The 24,122-nt window shown below is 34.6% G+C and overlaps 3 protein-coding genes across 7 annotated transcripts; all 3 read left to right on the plus strand.

Moving 5' to 3' along the window:
* Positions 1-3,469: 3,469 nt before the first annotated feature.
* Positions 3,470-6,720, plus strand: LOC129304052 (xyloglucan glycosyltransferase 4). The gene is made up of 4 exons (XM_054943681.1): positions 3,470-4,658; positions 4,759-5,067; positions 5,169-5,573; positions 5,765-6,720. The coding sequence occupies exons 1-4, from the start codon at positions 4,017-4,019 to the stop codon at positions 6,392-6,394; spliced, it is 1,986 nt and encodes a 661-aa protein (XP_054799656.1). The 5' UTR covers positions 3,470-4,016; the 3' UTR covers positions 6,395-6,720.
* Positions 6,721-8,944: 2,224 nt separating this feature from the next.
* LOC129306299 (uncharacterized) lies at positions 8,945-14,825 on the plus strand. 5 transcript variants are annotated; one of them, XR_008592191.1, is made up of 11 exons: positions 8,945-9,150; positions 9,281-9,386; positions 9,619-9,771; positions 9,953-10,036; positions 10,253-10,339; positions 12,414-12,506; positions 12,578-12,721; positions 13,082-13,189; positions 13,439-13,929; positions 14,100-14,151; positions 14,467-14,825. XR_008592191.1 is itself a non-coding variant. In XM_054946822.1 (10 exons), the coding sequence occupies exons 2-10, from the start codon at positions 9,288-9,290 to the stop codon at positions 14,496-14,498; spliced, it is 852 nt and encodes a 283-aa protein (XP_054802797.1). In that variant the 5' UTR covers positions 8,948-9,176; positions 9,281-9,287; the 3' UTR covers positions 14,499-14,825. The 5 variants fall into 5 exon arrangements, 2 of the variants coding, with proteins under 2 accessions (XP_054802805.1, XP_054802797.1); XR_008592188.1 differs by having other exon boundaries at positions 8,946-9,176; XR_008592189.1 differs by having other exon boundaries at positions 8,946-9,176; positions 13,439-13,850.
* A 2,912-nt stretch (positions 14,826-17,737) lies between these two features.
* LOC129286151 (uncharacterized) lies at positions 17,738-20,236 on the plus strand. Its single transcript, XM_054922170.1, has 4 exons — positions 17,738-18,146; positions 18,472-18,525; positions 19,325-19,384; positions 19,775-20,236. The coding sequence occupies exons 1-4, from the start codon at positions 17,832-17,834 to the stop codon at positions 19,901-19,903; spliced, it is 558 nt and encodes a 185-aa protein (XP_054778145.1). The 5' UTR covers positions 17,738-17,831; the 3' UTR covers positions 19,904-20,236.
* Positions 20,237-24,122: the final 3,886 nt, after the last annotated feature.

Here is a 24,122-nt window from a genome sequence, read left to right on the forward strand (position 1 = left end):
TAATAAAAGGCATAGTGTCTCATGCATTAGCTGTGGTAAGCCCATGTGCACCACTTTCGAATCGAGACTGGTGATGGGGTTTGCTATGCTGGACCCTTAGCCATGGATGAACTCAAGAACAAGAAGCCTTGGCCTTGAAGTCTCATTAATCAAAATTGAAAAAGAGAGAAAAATTGATAGGGGATGAGATTTGATTGGGAATCCAGAATCGTCGAACGAGATTCAATCATATATAATCCGTGAATTAAGCAAGCTGGTCATGACATGTCGTGAAGCTTTCAATTGCTTTAATTCGATATTAAATCAAGATCGGCATTCAAATAGTCATGTAAGAATATTGAATACAGTTGAGCTTGAGTATAATCATGTGACTTTGTGATGATAATAGTATAGTGTAAATATTCTCAAACTAACATTGAAAAGAAAAAGTGATAAACAGATGCTGGAAACTCAAGATCAGCAGACGATACCTGGGAAATCAAGCCAGAATACGTGGATCTAAGGGAAGTGGCTATCTCCCATCAGATTCGAAGTTGGATTCGTCAGATCAATATTGACGACGAGCAATCAAAGACTACATATCATTTATTCATTTTGATGCAAAACAAGCTGTTTCAGTATCAGCGCCGCATCTCTCACTTGAATGAGATCTCAGGCAGCTTGATCCCAGCATTAACATGTGTTTAATTTGATTAAAAAAAAAAATCATGTCTTTGGGAGAGAATAATATGGGAAGAAGAGAAAAGAAGTATAGTTAATTGATTGATTTTACAACTGTGTGTGAGAGAGATGGATGGGGACAGAAGACAGGCATGGCCAGAGTAGCTGATCACATGGGACTCCTCGGATAGCATTCTAAAATCACATGTAAGTCTGCTCAACACCCAACAATCACACACATCCCATTTCTGTGCCTTTTCTTTTCTTCTTCCTTGTGCTGCAAACCTATCAAACACTGCCTTTTCCTTATCCCTGCTCACAAAAAAAAAAAATTGATGATTTTATGCAGCAATATCCAACACAATTATCAACAGCACAAATAACCAGTTTGCACTGCCCAGTGCCTGCTCTCAGCTTGTCTTTGCTCCATCTAAATCTAGCTTATCTGCCCCAAATCTTTCATTTTCAGCTCAGACGGTGTGTCTCAATTAGTCATATAAAGCAATTTTGTTTCCTGTTAACTTATCTGGCCCCCAAATAATTTGAGTGTTAAAAGGACTGATGTGCCCCAGGAAACTTTTTTTTATGGACTAATTTATATATTTATTTACAAATAAGTGTAATAATAGGAGAATTCTTGCTCGTTGGTTCTAATAAATTTGCGTTTTTAAGTGTAATATTGTATTTAAAGAAGATGGGTCTCAGTCTCTTTTTCAACAGTATGCGTGCGATGCTAACAATAGTAGACATCGATGTGAGGGCGAGAGGGACAGGTAAAGAACTTCCTTTATAATTTTAGTTATTAATTGTTGGGGTAAATTGTCGTTGGGTTTGTGAAAAGCGTTGTTGGTTTTTTCAAAAAAATTTTAATTCGATTCTTTAAAGTTTATTCTCTTTTATTTAATTTTTCAACCCATAAAATCCTGCAAAGGTTATTTTTCTTTCTAGGACTTAATTAATTGAGGAATAAAAGCTGCGACTTTCATAGATAAAAAGATGAAAATAATTTGAAAAGGGGGCTATTGCATGGTTAAGCTAATCATACTTTTAAATCAATCTGGAAAGTGTTTTTTAAAAAATTGAAAAATAATAACTTATTCCCGTTGTTATTTGTCTTGACGTCAATGGTAAAAGAGGCTTCACAAAATCACGCTAAACGGCTAAAGTGCATTCTTTCAATTCAAGTTCTCAAATAGATGAAAGTTTAAAGTTGTTTCAAATCATAACATCCTGTTAAAATTAATATTTAGAATATACAAATGGATTTGACAAATATCAAATTACTTGAAAGTATATAGTTAATTAGACATTTTTACACCATACTGATAAAAATTGTCAAAGTTAAAAATCCGTTAGAAAATAAAAAGGAAGAAGAATACTTTTTTTTTTTTTGGGAATTACATTAAGTATAAAGAACGAACATACACACATTTCATTTAATACAACTGCTTCCAAAGCTGATTCCTGTGAGGTGAATCAGAGCAGAAACTTTTGATGGGTGAGCAAACTCTTGTAGGAGCTTCAATGTTCTTTACGGGACTGGCAGTGCAGGTACAGTGGTAGCAGTGCGCTCGAGTGTACAGTTATATAAATATGTGTGTGAACAAAAAAAAAAATTGGAAAAAGACTTTTCATTTTTCAAAGCCGTGATTCACATGCACGTTGGGACACGCATCTAAAGCAAAAGAGCAAAATGATCGGTATCCTCTAGAGTAGGTTCATTGATGGTTTACAGAAGAAGAAGGGAAAACATTGCATTTTTCTCCGTACCATTGGCGGGCAACGGATAAGCCCTTCAAAGGAAAATAAAGGCCCCACTTCTCTAACTAAAGGGCCTTGCTACTTAGCTACTTAGCCCCGACATCATTCATTTTGATCTCCCACCGACACACTCTCTCCGATCCCAAACCATTCTCAGAAGCTTTCTTTTTTTCGTGGGTCTGACACTATCAAATAAAAAATTCATCCCAATACCAATAAAATAATAACAATGATAATGATAATGAAAAGTGCGTAGATCTTTTTAAATTAATAGGAAAATAAAAATCTGACCCGCCCCTCACGATACCCCCTTGAAGATACCAGACACTCGCTTTCTCACTATGCAATCATGGCGTTTTCCTTTTAGGCAAGATGGTCAAAATTGTCTTTGCTGTGCCAGTTTAAAATATTAGCATATCAGATTAGACTTCTGCCGCACGAAGCAGTAATAATAGAGGTATAATTCATTGCCACTGATTAATTGTTATATGGAGTGGTATACTACTAATATTTTCCATCAGTGTCAGCTCAGTAAGGAATTGAATGTACGCCCGATAGAAGCAACATGATCGTGGTTTGACTGGAACCCTTGAACACGGCATCAATGGAGGCACAAATGTTGTCTTCAATTTCTCTTCCATGTTCTATCTGGTTGACTTTCGCAGCTCGAAATCCAACAAACCATGGAAACTGAAAAAACCAAGCCAAAAGTAACAACCTGAAATGGTTTTTTTTTTTTTTTATAATGTGCTTCCGTTGACGTCACTGCTCGAAAACGAGCATTAAATAATTCAACAGAACAGTGAGTGTTCTCATTTAATGCCGAAGCGAAATCATGTTGTAAGAAGTTATATTCATTGTTCAGAGAAGCATTCCATCTTCAACTTATTACTCCATAATAAGTGAGTGACAGAGGTTGTGAGGAAATTTATGTCGCGATTCAAAACGCGCAATTCAACAGACAAGAAGAATTTTGCCGTGTGGTGAACTGGTGACGGTAATAGTATGCAGTTTGGCTGTATCTAGTTGTCACTCCAACAGATTTATTAAGAAAAATCAGATTAAATTCCGAGGGGAAGGGACTGCTCACGTGGCCATCAGACGCTGGTGAACGAGGCCAGGCTGTTCGTCTAATAGGTCTATCAACCAATCAAAGTTGAAGATTTGCTGCTAAGTAAAAGAGGTCTGATCGCATCTGATTATTGTGCACTTCACGTAAAATCGTAGTCTTAAACTGCTTCTTCACTAGGTGCTCTCTGCTTTATTAATACCTTGCTTAAGCCTGTCAAAGCGGCTCCTCCCTCCCTCCCTCCCTGTTTGTCTCTTGTGCTCTTAACAAACTCGAACTTCGAGCTCCGCTGATATGCAAAATTCAGTTTGAATTTCTGGGTTCTGGTTAGATTCAGAATTCAGTGGAAATTTTCCGATCAAATGGCTCTCTTGACCGTTCATTTCTGCTCTTTCGCACATTCATGATGCTGAGGATACCTGGATAAGTCCGATTGGTGAACATTGCTTCTGTTCCCAAAATCTTCGTCAAGCATCTAACCATCTGCTTTGGTTTCTTCTTCCAAATTGAAATCCAAGGAAAGGCGATGGCTCCAAATTCAGTTCCGGTGACAATCGAGAAGACCAAGGACTTTTCGTCGTTACACGTTGACGATTCGCAGTCTCCTCTGTTTCCCGAGAAGCAGAAGGCCACAAGTCCCAAGCAGTTCACATGGGTTCTGCTACTCAAACTCCATAGAGTTTTTTCCTGCTTCTCGTGGCTGACCATGGCGGTGAAAGCCACGTTTTCCTTGGTCAAGAAACGCATTTCCTTGTCCGACGTAAGCGACGAAGATTCCAAGAATAGAGGAAGGCTGTACAGGCTCATCAAAGTTTTTCTGGCTCTTTCAGTTGGGGGTCTGGCCATGGAACTCATTGCCCATTTCAACAAGTGGAATTTGCATAGTATGATTCAGCCATGGGAAGTTACAGGCCTTCTTCAGTGGTCATACATGGCTTGGCTCTCTTTCCGAGAAGATTACATCGCTCCAGTAGTTGTCTTGGTCTCCAAGTTCTGCATCGTGCTGTTCTTAATCCAATCTCTGGATCGGCTCATGCTCTGTATTGGGTGTTTCTGGATCAGGTATAAGAAGTTGAAGCCCACCATCGAATCAGATTCCTGTGACATTGAGGACCCTTCTAACTTCCCAATGGTACTGGTTCAAATTCCCATGTGCAATGAGAGAGAGGTAAGAGAACAGAAATTTATCTAGCAGAATTCAATTGATTTGTTGGTTTTAATAGTCTTGCGATTTTATCAGCTGAAGCATTGAGTTTGATTTTATGTAGGTTTATGCTCAATCAATCGGAGCTGCTTGTCAGCTGGATTGGCCAAAGGACCGAATATTAATTCAAGTGCTGGACGATTCAAACGATGGACATGTGCAGCTTCTGATTAAAGAAGAGGTTTCCTCATGGAAAGAGAAAGGGGTGAACATTGTGTACAGGCATAGATTGATCAGAACTGGGTACAAAGCTGGGAATCTCAAGTCAGCTATGTCATGTGACTATGTTAAAGATTACGAGTTCGTGGCAATTTTCGATGCAGATTTCCAGCCAAACCCTGATTTCCTAAAACAAACCATCCCCCATTTCAAGGTACGATCACGAAAACTCAAATAAGGACAAGTCTGAAAACTACTTTCTCTAATCTGGACAAAATCTCTTGAAAAGGGTGTCGTGACATTTTTATTTTACAGGGAAAGCCGGATGTGGGCCTGGTTCAGGCTAGATGGGCCTTTGTGAACAAAGATGAGAACTTACTCACGAGGCTTCAGAACATTAACCTGTGCTTTCACTTTGAGGTGGAGCAACAAGTGAATGGCCATTTCCTTAATTTCTTCGGATTCAATGGAACAGCAGGTGTATGGAGGATAAAGGCCTTGGAGGAGTCTGGGGGATGGCTGGAGAGAACCACAGTGGAAGATATGGATATAGCTGTCCGAGCACACTTGAAAGGCTGGAAGTTCATCTTCCTTAACGATGTCAAAGTGCTTTGTGAATTACCAGAGTCTTACGAGGCGTACAAGAAACAACAACATCGCTGGCATTCCGGTCCAATGCAGCTTTTCCGTCTCTGTCTTCCAGCTATAATAACTTCCAAGGTCTTACTGATTTCCCACTTCTTTTATATCTAGGAGATCATTTTTAATGCCAATATAGTATGTGAAGATTTTTTTTCACAGTTCAACATCACGCAGCACAAATAGGTACCAGCTAGCCAGTGTCTACTATTTAGTCATCACACTGGGATATATGCATATGGTCTTCTCAAATCTGATCTGGTTTTGTGCAGATAAAAGCATGCAAGAAGGCAAACTTGATCTTTCTTTTCTTCCTACTGAGGAAACTTATACTACCCTTCTATTCATTCACATTGTTCTGTATCATCCTTCCCTTGACCATGTTCATACCTGAAGCTGAACTACCCCTTTGGGTGATCTGCTACGTCCCCATTTTCATGTCTTTCTTGAACATACTTCCAGCTCCAAAATCTGTCCCATTTTTAGTCCCTTACCTGCTTTTTGAGAACACCATGTCCGTGACAAAATTCAATGCCATGGTTTCTGGGCTGTTTCAACTAGGAAGTGCTTATGAGTGGGTGGTGACAAAGAAGACTGGTAGATCATCCGAGTCCGATTTGTTATCCCTGGCTGAGAGAGAATCAAAGTCCTCGGGTGAAGATAAAATCCTGAGGAGGCATTCCGAGTCTGGCTTGGAGTTACTAACCAAACTCAAACAAGTGGAAGCACCTAAGAAGAGAAACAGAATCTACAGGAAGGAGCTGGCGCTTGCTTTTCTTTTACTCACAGCATCTGCCAGGAGCCTTCTATCAGCACATGGGGTCCATTTCTATTTCCTGCTTTTCCAAGGACTGTCATTTCTGATAATGGGTTTGGATTTAATCGGCGAGCAGGTGGACTGAAATCTATATCACGGCGTGGAACTGTTCTAGGGTTGTTTAAGTTCATATGATACAATTATTATCTGAAAGATCGAAATGATCAGCAGGCAAAGAAACATGAGAGGTGAAAGTAGAGTTGATGATATAATCAGAAAGTATAAAGAATAATAAGAATTGAGGATCCATAGGAAAAGAATCTCTGCTCATTTTTTTATTTTTTTGGGGGGGTTTAATTATCAGAAATTGGTGATTCATTTGGCTGCTGTGGATTTTACTAATGTAAAGCTTTTAGCTTTTAGACCTAAGAATATAATGTTGGAGCATAACTGTATTTATTGTTTCGGGCATCGTCGGCTTGTGATATGGTACAACCTGTCCTCCTTATAAAAGAAATCTCCATGTTAAGGCGGAGACTATGGTTCAACCAGTTTCATCTGCGCCAGTAAATCCGCGTAGTAACAATTTGACCATTGTCATTATCATTAATTTTAACTACTTATGGCACATGCCCATTTTACACTCGAATACAAAAATCCCAATTCAAACGATCATTTCCGCATTAACGAGGTCATCCCACGGTGAAAGAATAATCATTCAGGATTCGTTTTTACAGACTTCATAGTTGTGTCAGTTCATAGGCACGTGCACACGGGTACTGAAGTTGTCGGCGCTAACGGGTTTGTCTTGTGCTATTGACTGGGTAATTCCACTAATAACAATTGGAGCATTATGTTTGATTTTAATCACATGCCCATGTTGCATCTCAAATACGAAGGCCACAAAGTCCACTCTAGGCAGGTTATTTAAACTCACAATAATAGTATGGCTATTTTTGGCAAAAAAAAGAGAGAGAGAGACAGAGGTATGGCCATGTGAATCTGAACCAGTGTTCACAAACCTCGTCGTTTCATGCGTACATCATATGCGAATTTTATTCTTTATTTCCCCTTTCTTGGGCCATGGTGCTGGTCCGGGACAGAAGTTTCTGCCCACTAATACTAAAGCAAACGGCATCATCAAGGACAGACTTTTCTTTTTCACGCTCTAAAATGACAGTCATTAAACTTTTTTTTAAAAAAAAAGCAACGAAGTTCATTTTTGCTATTTTTCAATAACGAAATGATTCCCGTTAAAACCATGATATTACCTCAAGTACGTATACGCTTTTCACTTAATGATATATCCTACTTGACACGGTGCGTGATGGATTCAATTTCTCTTTTTCTTTTTCTCCGTCCACACATTTAAAAAATGCAGTATATCAGTAGTTATAATAAATATTAGTGACATAGTTTTATTTTAATATTATATTCATGAATCGTGTAGTTCATTTCAAATGCATTTAAATCAATCAATCAACTTCTTTATTCAAGGTCCGTAACTCGAGATTGATTGGTCAACATTTCTCTCTCTCTTTTTTCATTGGTAGATTTTAATTTTATTTTAAATTTGATTGGTCACAAATTCGCTTATCCGAATGTTTATGCCTCTTAACCCCCCTTTGCGTTCACACCTAAAGAAGCGGTGTGTTCGCATTGCTTTCGTTTGTTTTTGGTTTTTTTTCCCTCTACTCCTTCTGTTTTATTCCCTTGGTGCTGAATGGTTATTACTTCCCTGTCTCGTTCTGTTCAGTAAATGTGAGTATTCGGTTTTCTCCGCTTTCCTTTTATCATCGGTTCTTTTCTTTTAATTTTTCAAAATCCAAAAGCTCGGTCTTCTGCTATCGGTGCTCCTTTAACAATTTCTTTGTATTATGCTATCCCCAGGTGATCCTCTATTGCCTTCATCCTTTCTCATTCATATGCTCTAATTAGATTTTAATTACATTGTAATACTTCATTCGTTACTTGTTGATTTGTTATTAATTCAAATTTTTTATAAGAATTTTTTGTTAAATAAAATGAATGCTTAATAGTTGTTTTGCCATATGTAATACTTAACTCCTTCAAAGATGAAAATTTATTGAAATATATGTTCAAAAAATTAATATTAACAATTATTGGACTCGTTTGAATTTCAATTTAATATAATTAATTATAAAAATAATTGAGTAATATAATTAATTTTAGCTATAATTACTTATGCTATAACTCAATCTGTTTCATATTGAAATTGATTTTAGTTATAAAATTATCATAAAAACATTACTTTTTAAAATTAAATTATTCATAAAGTTGTATTTAATATTATTAAATTTTTTAAATTTTATTTAAGAAGTAAAATATATTATTTAACAGTAAAATTAAATTTATAAGTAATCTTTTAGAGTTTATTTCACAATGCAATTTTGACTTAATAATTAATAATTAATTTTTTTTTGCTGTTTGATAATTTTTTTAAAAAAACGATCATTTAAGCCCTATAATCGATTGTAAAGTCTTCCCAATCAAGCAGTATAATTGTTTCGTTCAGGCCAGTTTAGAATATACTTCATCCATATGGATGATGTCATGAGAACCAGGTGGTGGGCCTCAGGTAATTCAATTATGGGCCTCCATGGACGCCATTCTTCTGTTTCCCGCCAAAGCCCATTAAGCCTAACAGCAATTTGCCGCTACAGGTGCAGTTCAGCTCCCTCTCGCTTCGCTCCCCGCTGATTTCACTTCACTAGGCTCCTTCCCCGAAAAACACTGCTCCTCGCTGCTCGTCTTGTCCTCTCACTTTTCATTCAAACCCTCTTTCACACACTGTTTTGAAACTTCGAAGCTTAAATCACCGTCCCCATCGCCCTTCAACATTTTGTCCTCCTTCTTCGATTTTGGGCGTTAGGTTTTGAGGTGATCATCAGTGATTCTGGAACTGGGTTGGTGCACCACGCAATGAACAACTAGTTTTAGGATCGTCGAGCGAGTTTTTTCTCGTCCTTTTGTTAACTAAGGATCTAAGATGCTGGTCTCTTGCTTGCAGATTCCTAATGTCGGAAGAGAAGGATGCTTTCTACCTTGTCAAGAAGGGTGACGTTGTTGGCATTTACAAGAGTTTGAGTGACATCCAAGTTCATCTTGCATCTTCAGTAAATACTGTTAAGCTTAGCTGTTTGACGTATAATCTGTCTTGGGTTGCACATGAGATAGCCGAAGAATTTTTCATTTTCATGAAGTTCGTGGGATTTTTTTTTTTTTTGGTTATCAGAACTTTACTAAACTAATGGGATTGACTTCAAGTTGCTGGCAACCTTTTTTTTTTTTTTTGTGTGTTTGCTATGTTCTCCCATTTGATTATTCACATTTCGCACTTTCCAACAGGTTGGCTCCTTAGAGATTTACAAAGGATGTTCTTTATCGAAGAAAGCTGAGGAGCACCTTGCCTTGCACGGGATTAAGGAAGCTGCCTACTCTATCAGTGCCGCTGATGTGAGCGAAGGACTTTTTGGAAGAATTGTTGCATGTCCTTATCAGGTTCGAGCGCCATAGGCACTGTTCCGTTTTGTCTAAGTGCATGATAATGTTGTTTTATCGTCGTTAAACTCTTAATTTTCTTTCTCATTTGCTACTCCAAAGCTCATGAAATTTGTATCTCCAGCTAGTTTGAAATTTGAAAAACTCAAGATAAATTAAACTTGGTCTATTTTTCTTCCAGCAACCATCTCATTCTGGGGGAAAAGCATCTGACATAAATTTACCATCAAAGGTGTTGCGAGGAGCTGATCAACTTGATAACAATGTAAGTTGTTAATGTTAATGTAAAATTAAAATTATGTACTTCTAGGTTATTCACGCATTTGGGTCGTTCAGTGACCACAATTCATCTGAAGATCAGACGCATGTCTCAGGTCTAGTGCGTCTTTAACCACCTTAGATTTGGTAGGATGTAAATTATGATGCCAAATCTATAATCCTGTAATTTGGAAACTAAATTATGATTTATCATATTTGCCAGTTGAACGTGGTTGGACCATCATTATTTTCATCAAATTCTGACAGGCGTCAAATTTTTAATGCAGCTCAATCGGATCTGTCGACTTGTGTAAGTTGGTTTATTTATGATCTGCATTGTTAATATCAGTATGCATTAGAAAGTGGTAGGTCTGTTACTTCTGGTAGTCATATTTAAGTGTGTTATGGTCATCCTCTAGGTGGTTCATATCCAAGACAGATGTTTCAATTTTGGGGTATGCTCACATTTTGGCACTTGAAAAATGTATAATTTATGCTAGTGTGTGCATTTAATGATCCTGTCGCTGTAGACTGGTTGCCTTTACTGGTTAGCCAGGATAAAATTGCACTAGGACCATTGGGACAATGCAGCATCCAGAGGGCTGTCCTGAACTCCTCCTCGACAGTGAGAATCTCAAGGCTTATTATAATCATTTTCAATCAAGCCACACTTATCCTTCAGTTTTATCCAGAAACATGTGATGTGTTGGATGAAACTAGGTGAAATTTATATAAATATCACTTGTCTGCTAAGGTTTAACTCTGCAATTCACAGGCTGTCCAGTTTATTCAGTCCCTTTACTGCTGTTTAACGTTCTTATTCTCCATCCTGACATTAGATATGGTTTAAAACATCCAATTTCATTTAATGAAGCAGTTAGTTTTGCTGTGAGAGCTCATATGTGTAATGAATTATCTTTGCTCTCCTGATTGGCTGGGATTTGTTGGTTCAAAATATGTTCAAAAGTCAAAAAAACTATATCCTGTTGAATGATAATATAGCTTTGTTGTGCATTGAAGTAGGTCTTTAATTTTCTGTAAATGTGTTGAAAGTTTGTTTCTCTTTGAAACTTAGAAATTCTGCCTTTAGATGGCGGAGCTTTCCTTTTTTTTTTTTTTAATTATGGCTTTTATCATCTATAGTTGTGTTTTTTTATTGTTATATTGATATCTATTCCTTAACTTACTGTGGCATACCTTTTCAAATTAATTATTGCAACAATGAACCGTAGTCATATCTTGTGCCTGATTGGATAGCTTCTATAATCAATTTTAGAGGTCAAAATCATGATTTTGTGAAAATATATCCAAACACCCCTATTTCATGTTAAAATCAATTATGAACCTAAAATCATATTTTCCTAAAAGAATTCAAATACTAATTATACATGCCAAAATCAATTTTGAACCCAAAATCATTTTTTTCTTTAAAATATTCAAGCACCTCTATATATGTCAAAATCAATTATAAATCCAAAAATATGATTTGTAATATAGTTTATATGATTTTTGGATAAATTTTTAGAAAAGTATAATTGAAATTTTAAATTGAAAAACAGGTAATAATAGCTTATGAGATAACTGTAGTTTTGGGTTCATAATTGGTTTTAGCATGAATGGGGTATTTGGATATTTTTAAAAAAACCATGGTTTTGGGTAGAGTTGGGAATTCGGGCGGGCCGGGTCCGAATAAGCCGGAACCCGAACGAGCCCGCTTCCTCGAAAAGCCCGAATAGCCAAGCCCGGCCCGAATTCCTTCGGGCTTCGGGCGGCCCGAATACCCGAATTTAATTTTTAAAATTATTTTTAATTATTTTTTTACTTTGAAATTAATTATTTTATTTTATAAAAAATATAAAATATATTTTTTTAATACTTAAATGATGTCTAGGACTCAAATATATGGTATTTTAGTATAAAATGATTTAAAACTTAAAGAATTAATTAATATTTATTATATTATATATATTTTTTAAAAATATAATTTTTTTATTCGGGTATTCGGTCGGGCTTGGCCCGAATTTTTCGGGCCTATTCGAACATAAAAAAATACTTTTTTTCCTAAGCCCGGCCCTAAAATTTTTCGGGCCAATTCGGGCTAGCCCGTCGGGCTTGGCCCGAATTACCGACTCTAGTTTTGGGTTCATAATTGATTTTGGCTTGTATAATAGGTGTTTGGATATATTTTCACAAAATCATGGTTTCACCTTATTTTCAATTCTGCTTTTCAATTTTGATTAAAAGTAATCTTATTAATCAACTTTATAAATTAATTATATATATCACATAACATAATAAATTATCTTCAAAATCAATCACATTAATCAATTTTTTTCATAATCAATTTCAACAAGCTGAAATCCAAACACACCCCTTTTCTTCAGCTTTCTTGTATTATTGAGTTTGATGGCGCTGCAAAGGGGAATCCTGGACCAGCTGGTGCAGGAGCTGTGCTGCGTGCTGAAGATGGAAGCAAGGTATAAGTTGTCTTCTCTTTTTCTTTTTAAATATTCTTTGCAAAACGTGGCTCACTGAGTTGCCTTTGTAGGTCTGTCGATTGCGTGAAGGAGTGGGCTCATCAACAAATAATGTTGCTGAATATCGGGCTCTAATTTTAGGATTGAAACATGCCACTAAGAGAGGATATAAGCACATCCGTGTCCAAGGAGACTCCTTGCTTGTCTGCAATCAGGTTTGTCATTTCGTTTCTGGAGTGTGCATCATTCTTCACATGTTCAATTTATGTATACTGCTCTCCATCCCCTGCTCACTCATTTTTGTTTTTCTGTTTTATCGTTGTGTAATTAAAATTAAGGAAAGAGGGAAAGCTTGGCATATTTACGTGGAAATTTTGTAGTAGTACTTCCAGCCAGCAATTGCATGTGACATATTATACCTTATAGGCACCCCAATCAAATGAAAACATTTGGATTCATTTAATTCAAATCCTTCTACAATGTCGGATATAATATTGAATTGAAATCAAACTGCTACTTGCGTTGTAGTTGCACATTTTCTGCTTTTTAGTTTATGTTCATTAATCTTGTAACAGATGAAGGGTTCCTGGAAAACGAAAAATGCAAATATGGCTTTCTTATGTAATGAGGCCAAGGAGCTGACGAGCAAGTTTTTATCATTCCAAATCAACCATGTTCTGAGGGTATTTTTTTACTTTTAGCTCTGTACGATATATAAAAAAGAGAAAATTTTAGCAGAATGTCCCCTTTTCTTGTTTACCTATAAAGTTTCGTGCATTCCAATTCGAGTGGCCCATTTTACTGGCGTGATTGAGAATTTTATTTTGCTTGGAATGCAGCTAGACAGAATTAGTAACAGTGCTCTCTTCTCATGCATTTGCTGTGCAATTACTTTTGTTTAATACTAATTAAGTTCCCTGTATACAAAGAAGCCAGAAAACCCGGCCGTAAATGATGGTTTTCATATAATCTGGATCATCTTCTCCCTGCGGCGCTTCCTTCTTATACATCAATGCACAAGAATCCGCAAATCCTATCCAGGAAATTTCCTCTTCATGTCCCCTCTCCTTTTGTATTTACATGTTTTGAATTTCATACCTCTGGTACTCAAGTTTATGGAGTACTGTTCTGCTTCCTCCTCCTCCTCCTCCTTCTCGTAATGTTAACAATCACCATGTGTTCCTCAGCTTCAGAGGCGAGGACATAAGCAACACTTTTGCCGGCCATCTTCATGCTGCCTCAACCAGGAAACACATTAAAACCTATGTAGGCTACAATCTCCTGAAAAGGCACGAAGTATCTGCCTCACTGGCTAAAGCCATGGAGGAAGCCAAGCCTTCTGTGGTTATTTTCTCTAAGAACTATGCTTCTTCCAAGAGTGTTTGAATCATAGGCATGATAGCTGAATTATTGCTAATGAAACGTATGGTTCCAGTCTTCACAAATTCTTGACTAGTACAAATAGCATTATGCTACTAATTATGTGAAATATAAACGTAGTTATCTTTTTTTCTTTTCTTTCCTTTTCTTCTTAGTTTGTGTTTACCTCACTGGTAATCTGTCTGTAATTAACGTCTTCTATTCATGTTTAAGGAATATAACTCCGAAGCTGATGTCCAAGCAAACCTGGCTGTAAATCTTAGAGGTAAAGCCTTTTCCCCACCAGGCTTATATTTTTTCTGTTTTTGTTTTCCTAGTTCAAACCATGAATTATTTATTTTTCTTTCTTTCTCTTGGATTTCTAATCCGAGAATATTTATACTGCATGCAAAATGAAAATGTGCGCCAAAGCAGCTCATAATACTCACCAGATTTTTATATTTTAGACTTAGTATAATGCTTCTCCTTAAAAATGTCCATCTCATTTTGAGCAACTGAACAATTTGTCAACGGGGCCAAATTCATATGTTGATATTTGTTTGGACGAATCAAAAGCTGATTGATTTCTATGTATATGCAGCTGGCCAGGTCGAAGAAGATTGTCAGTGCTAATACCTTCACTTTATGCAGGTGAAGGAACCTGTTAAATATTTCTGAATATATAGACAAACCCTATTTTGGCCCCCATTAGATGTGGTTATCCCTCACAAATGTTCCCGTTATTATAATTTAAGCCCCTCTGTGCAGTCCCCTGTTTTCTTTTAAACCCTCTTCAATTAGACATTGCTTCCCAATCACCTCCTTGGTAGATTCTTTGGTTCTTGCCTTCTTGGTCGAGTGGCATGCATATGCAGAACTCTTGTATCTCCTATATTGCAGCATTTGTATCAGCCTTGGACGCCTCATCTTCTATACTATTCTACGTTGAATTTGATGAAAGGATGAATCATTTTAGGATACTAGATATTGAGAGTAGTCCAAAGAAGATTACTGGGGAAAACAAATAACTTATTTGGTTTTTAACTTTTTCATAATTTTAAAAAGCATTTTGCAATTGGTTTTTATAATTTTCATTTTTTTCAAAAATAAGAAAACGGAAACATTTGGAGTTTTTTATTGTTTTTTGTCCCAGAAACATTTACGACTGACAATAACGCCCAATGTTTTTTTTTTTTAATAGAATACGATCTATGGGTTTTTTGCATAGTTGTAATTTTTTGTTTTTGGATTCCACGGTCATTTAGTATTTGCTCAATTGATCTCTCTTGACTATCTATGAGGAAGTTTTATTTTTGTTTCATTCTTAATTTTTCGTGACTGTTTTGCAAAGCAATTTTGAAAACAAAAATTGGATAATGGATACAATGCCCTCTTAGGCCGAAATCAAACATGTCCTCAATCTCTTGGAGGGCGCTTTGTCGTCTGGTCACAGTGCATTCTTTTCGATGAGGTAATTTTGAAAAACCATTGGTGGATTTATAGATGTTTCGCACTTTCATTCCCAAAAAAAAAAAAAAAACCATCGATGGATTCACCGGGAAAAAAAGTTTCATTGGTTGCCATGGTTTCGTTTTAAAAATAAATAGGGTTACATGCCCCTCAGGCGGTAGTACTCCCTTTAGTTATTATTATAAGGTATTTTTTAAAAAGATTCATTAGTTCTTGATATTAGGCACTTAATGAGTATTAATTACAGTTTGTTATATTATCTTTATTTAAATTTATTAATTATAAGAGAGAATATAATGTAAATTTAAAAATGTTTATTTAAATAAGAATAAAATTAAAAATTTATTTTATTTTCAACAAAGTTAATGATTTAGTCATTTTTTAGTCCAAAAAACAAGTAGTTTAAAGTGTAAGGATCTTCAGGCAAAAAAAGAAAAATAATAAAAGTGTGAGGATCATGGCGTTACTCTTGTAATTAATTGTATACTAGAAATCGCTTATGTAACTCTTAAATGTAAGACTTAATTTATTCATAAATATTAATAAAATTAGTTAAGTTAGTTATTTGATATTACTCTCTCTATTTCAATTTATAAAATATTTTTGTAAGGCAAGAATCAATAATTTAGGTTGAACCCGACAAGCTAGCTCAAATAAGTTTGAAGAAATTTAGGATCAAGTTTATTAAAACTACATTTTTAAATGTTAAGGTCTATTTGGACTAGCGTGAATAGGCTTAAAAAAATTTTTGATTATACATCCAAAAGTACTCTAGCTAAGCCCATTCAGGTTTGGACTTAATATGAAATGAAAAAATCATTGCAAAAAATATATTAAATATTAATGAATTATTTGAGTTTTAGGTCATTTAATGTTAAAATATTATATATTTGAATATATTGTTATGGATATTTTAAAAAAATAAAAATATTTATTGTCAATTTTTTATAATTTTAACCTATAAAATATTATAAATAATATTTAAAATGTATTTTAATATTAATTTTAAAATTTTAAGATCCACATATTTTTTTAAAAAAAAATTTGGGTCTTCCACATCCTTTAGGTATCTTAAAAAGTTAAATTTTTATAAAATAAAAACAATTAATTTTAAAGTAAAAACTAAAAAAATTAATGTTATAAATAAAAATTTTGTTAATTTGAATATTTGGATTGGCTCAAAGTTCAAAAAGGTTCAGCTTAGGCTTGGCCATTTGGGATATTTAAGAAGTTCATGCCTGTGGGTTGAGGCTATTCGAGCTTAAGCTCAACCTGCATGAATTATTGGTTTTAAATTTAACATCATTTGATATAAAATATTTTGATGAAAATAAAATTTTATTTATAATATTTTTCCAATACTATAATTTCTATTATATTCTCTTTTTTTAATATTTTGTTGTAAATAAAGTATTAAATGAAGGATATTTTTAAAAATTTAAATTTTTTAAAAAAAATAAGGTTACAGAGTGTATTGAAACTGTATTAATATATGAAAATTTGTTAAAAAATATTTTATAATTTAGGATAGATGTAATAATATATAAATAAGTGTCACTTTTTTAAAATACTCAAATTTCAGTGAGTTTATATACATATATTAAGTGCAGTAGATAGATAAAGGAAGAGAAAAATTATATATGAATGATGTGAAAAATATTAAACTAAGTGAGATGAAAAATATTGATATTTTATGTTTATGATTAAAATAAATTACCCAACTAAATTTTATATTTAGGACAGAGAGAATTAACTTGCAAGTCCTCATAGTTTTTGTCAAATTTTAAATTGGGTTCCTGTATTTTATTTTAATTAAACCTTTATAATTTGATTTATTAAATGTGTTAATTCTTGGATATTAGAATTAATAATGGATTATTAAATTTTTCAAAAAAAAATTTAGAGTTTAAAGAAAGCTGAATTTAATATTTTTAGTCAAAAGATAAAAAAATTTGATTTACTATACTATTTAAATTTTTATTTATTTTTGATACAAATTATGTAAGTACAAAAATATTTTATGAATAATGTAATTATATCAATTTTAAGTTATAAAAATTACGTAATTAATAATAAATTTATACAATCATTTAATAAAGATATAAAATTTCTTAATTTTGTTTTTTAAAGATTTAAATTTTAAGGTTTAAAAAATTTAATTAATCAAATTATAAAAATTAAGTTAAATAAAATAAATTTCAGGATATAATTTAAATTTTAAAAATTTTTAAAGACTTTTAAATATATATTTTTTACAAGATAAAATAAGTAAACAAGAATTTAGCAAGAGGAGTGCGGTAGCAGTGACGACGTTTAGCATTTGGTATCTGGACGCGTTCCCCGTCTGAGCTACGTGGCCTTTTTTAATTGGAGGAATAGTAGAAAAGCTCAACGGATTGGGAGACATCGGGACAAGACCAGTTTAGAAGCACACAGATTTGGCTCTTCAACTCTTGAGCTCCATCCATTTCACCGGAAACACAAGCAGAGTGATTCATGATGGTCTCAATATCGGCATTTTCGTCTCTCCTCCCGTTTTGCTCCACTCGTAGAATTGCCGGTCCTTCTCCGTCCTTGGCTTTTCGAAAATTCCACTCGCAGTCTTGTATTATCCCCACTTCAACTTTCACCCTTGGAGCTCTGAAACAGCAGAGAAGTAAGAATCCTAGACTGAGATTGGTGAAGGCGGTAGAAGAAGAAACCGAGGTTCCACAGCAACAAGACAACCCACAGGGAGAACCATCAACGTCTGAACAGCAACCTGTTGTAGTTCCCGTTTCCCCATCGGATACTCTTAGCATGTTCTTTCAGGTACCTCTAGTTTTTTCATCGTCCAACAGCTGTTTGATGTAATGCCTATATGAAAACTTATTTGATTTTTGACAATTCAAAGACCGTGCTAATTCTATTCCTGTTACCGTTGATTTTGCTCACAAAAAAACCATTATTTTCACTTATCCAATTAACAGTTTCCGTAAGCTATTATGGCCTTGGAATTGACCAGAAAACTCTTTGATAGTCCAGTTCTCTCGGTTGAATGGTTTGTATATGTTATTGCAATTGGGTCTTCATTTAGAAACTTTATGGTTTGTGTTATTTATAAGTGACTTACACTTTACCTGTTCGAAATTTGAAGGCTGAGGGAACACTGAGCGAATCAGCCATTCCAGCGGTCACCAAAGCCTTAGAGGTGACAAATCCGACATTTTTAGTTTACTTTCTTTTTTCTGTGAACATAGTTTTGAGGCTAATTATACTTTTATTTGAGTTCCCTGATGAACTCAGTGGTGCTGATAGTGTTGCTTGCTTATTACTGGAATCTAGTTTGTAAAATAAATATCTATGTTTTTCGTGTCTTAAAGACATGGGGGCAATTTGATGGGTTGGTTGGTACTGGTATAAATATTTTTGAGTTGCCTATTTTGACAACATACTGTGATTTGGAATCTTCATCAAGCCATGACATTTTATGCATCAACGTTCAATTAAAAATAGTTTGTTAAATCTGTCAGTGTTTATGCAATAAGGCTACTGCACACATTCTTTAATCTTTTAATACAATCTGGACCACCTGGGATCACAATATGGTTTAGACTTTAGAATGAATGTTGATAATTTATGTGGGAATTGGGTAGCTATAGCAGGCCTTGTATTTGAGGTGAAGAATAGAGAAGCAAAGGATGACACCGAATATTGTGTGAAAATACAAAATAATGTGATCATAGCTTGTACCTGTAATCTGTTACAATATCTGAAATTTCTGCATGTAAATTTGATATGTATTCATTATTTTATGGTATATACTGCTTTCACTATGGAAATGAAGTGGAGCCAGTGTGTCTTGTTTGTGACAACAACTGTAACTTAATCTAGTCATATGAGTTTCGCTTAACTTTATTCTGTGAAATAATTTGTTGACGTTTGTCTCTATCCTATTGAGTATGTTGACCTCCAAACATGCTCATTATTATTCTTTCAAACTTTTGTAGGGGATGGAGGGTGTTACAGATTTGAAGGTTCAGATTGTTGAGGGAATTGCGAGTGTTGAGGTATCTTTAATGTACTCAAATATTATTAATATATATATTTTCTTGCTATACATTATCAGAAATAGCGGCCAGCAGGATTTAAATTACAATGTGATACAACCTTATTTGCTTGGTTTGCAATCCTCAAATTACTCTTAATATTCCATGGCAAATGTAGTTCAAACCGTCAAATACATTATACCTTCAACTATAAATGCTCTCAAACTTAATACGTTTCAACTTGGGCTCACGCAACAACTGATATGGAACAAGATCCTAGCCCATTACTAATCCTTGACTATAAGTCGATTTTTGTTTGTTCAAAAAGTCATCAGTATATAACTTTGCTGTACTCAAATTGTACAATTTGACATTTCGATGTCATTGCTAACCATTTGTGCTCCAATGCAGTTGAAAAAACAGACTACAGTACAAGCTACAGGTGTGGCTTCGGGTCTGGTAGAAACTATACAGGGTTCGGGCTTTAAATTACAAACATTAAATCTGAGTTTTGAGGATGAAGAGGATGCAGCTGCTTAGACTTAATGTGCTGTACTTAGAGGGTGAAAACATTTCATAGTTTCCAGATTATAGCCTCCTGCATCCATTACAGTGTGGTTAAGCCAAAGTAGTGGTGTTGATTATTATTATTATTATTTGTAAGCCGAGGGAGCAGCCAAATCATTTCATTCTCATGTGAGCTGTTATCTAAATGCAGGATGTTGATTGTTTTGTAATTGCACTTTTAGTAGGCATTAGGCTAGCATATCTCTCTCTGATATTGCACCAATCCGTGCTGGTAATGCATTTCTTGTTGACACAATCTCTCAGCTAAAGCAAATTTAGATATCTTTGTGAGGAGGTTATTTTTTATGTCATTGCATCCACCTACCTTATAAAATGGTATGTGCTTCGATTGATTTTCCTCTTTGTTGTGTTAGAGATCTGGGAAGTAACTAGGCGTGGGTTCTGTATATTGCATGGAATTTAATGAGCTATAAAGAATCGCTTCGTATAGATTTATATATTTTGTGACATTGGTGATGTTTTAATCATATTTTATTACACAACCAGGAAGTTGAAAAGTTTACAGATCAACTTATAAACTAAACTATTTACATCTTTATTTAAAAAATGGTAAAAGATTATGACGTGCAGTAGATAAGGCCGTCGGAGCTCATAAGCAAGTAAGGCAAATTGTTTAGGGTCCTAAAAAAACCTAAATAACATTAATATGTATGGATTAAATAGATATATTTATACTGTTATGTAATAAATGCTAAATGAAAAAAAAGTAAAGCTTAAATTTTTTCTCCCGTTGAAAACCTTTCTATATTTTTAAAATAACATTTAGTTATTAGATTTTTTTTAACTTAATTATTAATTATTATTTATTTTCTTTCTACAGTTCCCATCCTAACGTCATCATCTCTAACTCTCTTACTTTTGTCTTCACTTTTCCACTGTTTTCCTTTTTCTTATTTATATTCTAAAGCTTAAAAAAAACATTCATCATCAGACATCCTTTTTGCTGCAATCTTTTTTTATATTTTTGGATCCAATCAAAACATTGGAGCATGTACCATTGAGTAAGGCTCTGTGTTTTCATTTCTGTACTACTTATTATCAAACATATTTGTTCCTGTTTAATCTAAGCTTTATTTTTTAAAATACTCCATCCATTTAAAAATATAAAGTATTTTTAACTGAATCTCACTCTAATAAAATAGTTACCTATTTTTAAATAAACACTATTTTTTTATATTTATCCTTATTAAATATCCTATAATAAATATAAAGTCACTGTCAAGAGGAGCACTTAAAAAAAAGATAATAATTACACCTTGACAAATTAAAATTTTTTTATATTTTATAATATCTAACTTCTTAAAAAATGTCTTATATTTTTGAACGAAGGAGTACAAAATATTGAGTTTTTAAATTTTTTTTTTAGTAGTAAAAAATGTCAAGTAAAAGCATGAGGATCAATAAATTATTATATGTTGGGCCTTTTTATTTATTTTGTCTTAGACCTCAAAATCGGCCCTAGCAACAGTGATTTTTACGGAATGGCATTGATTATAGAATGATTTAAATAACTATGCATTATGTGGTCCTTCGAGATCTGTTTGCCGGTTAGATAGACACCTAAGCCATTAAAGATGTTTGACGATTAGGTTGGACGCTTGGAGAGAGGATATCGAAGTCAAAAAAAAAAATCTTTTCTTGTGTCAACATAGTCATAGCTTAAGCATGGTAGGTTGAATCTGGCTGTAATTAAATCAATTTCGCTCAACCTAACCCTATTGTAAGTAATGTCGGTGCCTTCAGGAAATGTAATTTTTCACTTGGCATGAATATCAAATGCAAGGAATGATGTGATTGCCGCATGTGTATCCCTTGGAGCTTCAATTAAAACAGAGCTCCAAGTTTCATCCGTTTAGTAAACAGAATGCAATGATAAAATATTTTCCAAGAACCAAACGAAACAATGAAGATTTGCATAATATTTTTATTGGCGGGCAAGAAAGTAAATTAACGTCCGCCTCCAAAAAAATTTTTTTTATCACTCGCACGGCACCCAACTCATCTTCCTTTTACCCTGCAAAGCATTTGGGTCAAGCAAACAAACAATGCGGTAACGAAGCTTTTACCTCGGCCCTCCCAAGGGGCTACAAACGAGGCGTTAATTGCAAACGTAAGATCAAAATCTGGTAATATGAGGACCCATCAATTTATATGTGATGTGACAAGTGCTCAATCAACCTTGAGAGAGAATTCGAAGTACCGTTGGATTCTCGGTCCTTTAAGATCATTAGCTAAATGGATCCGATTTCGGGGCTCGCTGAGCAGTGAGGTGCTCATCATTCAGAAAAGATTTAAACCATTTAAATTAAAAAATTTAAATGATTCAGATTTTAATTTTTAATTTTAATTTTATATTTTAAAAAAAAAAATTTATAAATTTTTTTATAAATATATTTGTCATCAATCTAAACAATACTGGTTCAATTTGAAAATTTGAGTAGTTCAATTTAATATTATAATTTTTATAAACTGACTATTTAGATATACTTTGAATAAGATAGATTCAATATTAAATTTTTTAACAATTTTTTATTTTAATAAATATAAAATAAAATTAAAAATTTTAAATTTAAAAATTACAGATAAAAATTTAATATTAAATTTGGATTATCCAGAGTATATTTAGATAATCAACTTATGAAAATTATAATATTAAATTGAATCATCTATATTAAATCAGTATTGATGATGAATATATTTATAAAAAAATTTATAATTTTTTATTTTTATAAATATAAAATTAAATTTAAATTTAAAAATTTTAGATGGCCCAGTATTTTTTTGTGTGATGAGCACATGGGTGCTCAGCAAGAGCATCAAAACTAGACCTTAGGGGTGTTCATGGAGCCCTGTTGCCCGACACGCCTGCCCAAACCTGATAAAATTTTGCCCAGCCCGGCCCAAAAAAAATAGCCCAACATGATTTGGGCATTTTTGGGCTGGGCTGATATTCGGGCAGGGCTGGGCAATGGGCAAGGTATGCTGCCCTGCCCGTTTGGCCCAGCCCAAAATGTGCTCATATATTTTTTTTTTGAATCCAAATTGTGGATCTGCTGTCTGCTTGAGTCCATCTGCCCAATGCCCAGCGTCCACAGCCCAACTCCAGCATTTCAATTTTCAGCCGGACCAATTGACCAAGCAAAGCATCAACAACTCAGCAATTAGCATTGCAGTGCAGGCTTAGAGTCAGCGATAGCGTCCCTCCCACCTATTATTCTCTAATCTTCAACCCTAGCCGTCTCTTCACTCTCCACTCCAGAGTCCAAACTCTAGAGTCCCGGCGATGTCTCAGGCTCAGCAATCAGCAATAGCATCACTGGATCAGCGACTTAACATCCCACAAGGCAGAAGCACAGACCAACACTGCCACACAGCTCAATCTTCAACCTTCATTCTCTAATCTCATCTCTCGTCGTGTCGTTCTCCCCTTACACTGCCACACCTTTGCTTGCCGTCGTTCTCCCCTCGGCCCTCACACAATCTTTATGGTTGCTGTCATTCTCCTCTCTCCCCTCTCCCTGTTCGAGTATTTCTCATAGTCACTCTCTTCGACTGTTCACCATCAGTCTCCACTGGTAGTCTGGCATGATATCGTCCGTTCAGCATTCGTCAACTCCAGCTGTGCGTGTTGATAGATTGCATGTTCTTCGACTTTATTTGTCCTGTTCACCTGTTTTGCTGTTCACTCATCTCTATCTCCAGTCTCCACTCTTAAATCTTATTCAGTTCACGTCTGCCCAGTGCCCAGGTTTTCAATTTGCTCTTCTTCATTTTTTTAGTGCAATAATCCTTCAATAGCAGTTACAAAATATATATATACCTAGAAAAGTACTTCACTGGAAACATAATGACATACGAACCTGATAAATCGAGGATGATATGCTCTACAGTTTCCTCAGTACTAGAACTCGCCTCGTATTGAATATACCTCATGATCCTATTTTATAGTTTTTAAATTCATAAAAAAGGGTCAATTACTTAGATTGTCATGATATATATATATATAGAGAGATAGAGAGAGAAGAAATATTACGTGCCTGTGTTTGATGTAGGAAGAGTTTGCAAAGTATATAGGAGAACCCAGTTGAATAATGAGAACACTTAGGATTAAGGTGGAACTTGGATAATGCTCAATGTCTCTGTACAAAGTCAAGTCTGGTATCTTCCAAGC

The sequence above is a fragment of the Prosopis cineraria genome, unplaced genomic scaffold (assembly GCF_029017545.1).
Source record: "Prosopis cineraria cultivar Desert tree isolate PC_DT_omini unplaced genomic scaffold, ASM2901754v1 PC1, whole genome shotgun sequence".
Lineage (NCBI taxonomy): Eukaryota > Viridiplantae > Streptophyta > Magnoliopsida > Fabales > Fabaceae > Prosopis > Prosopis cineraria.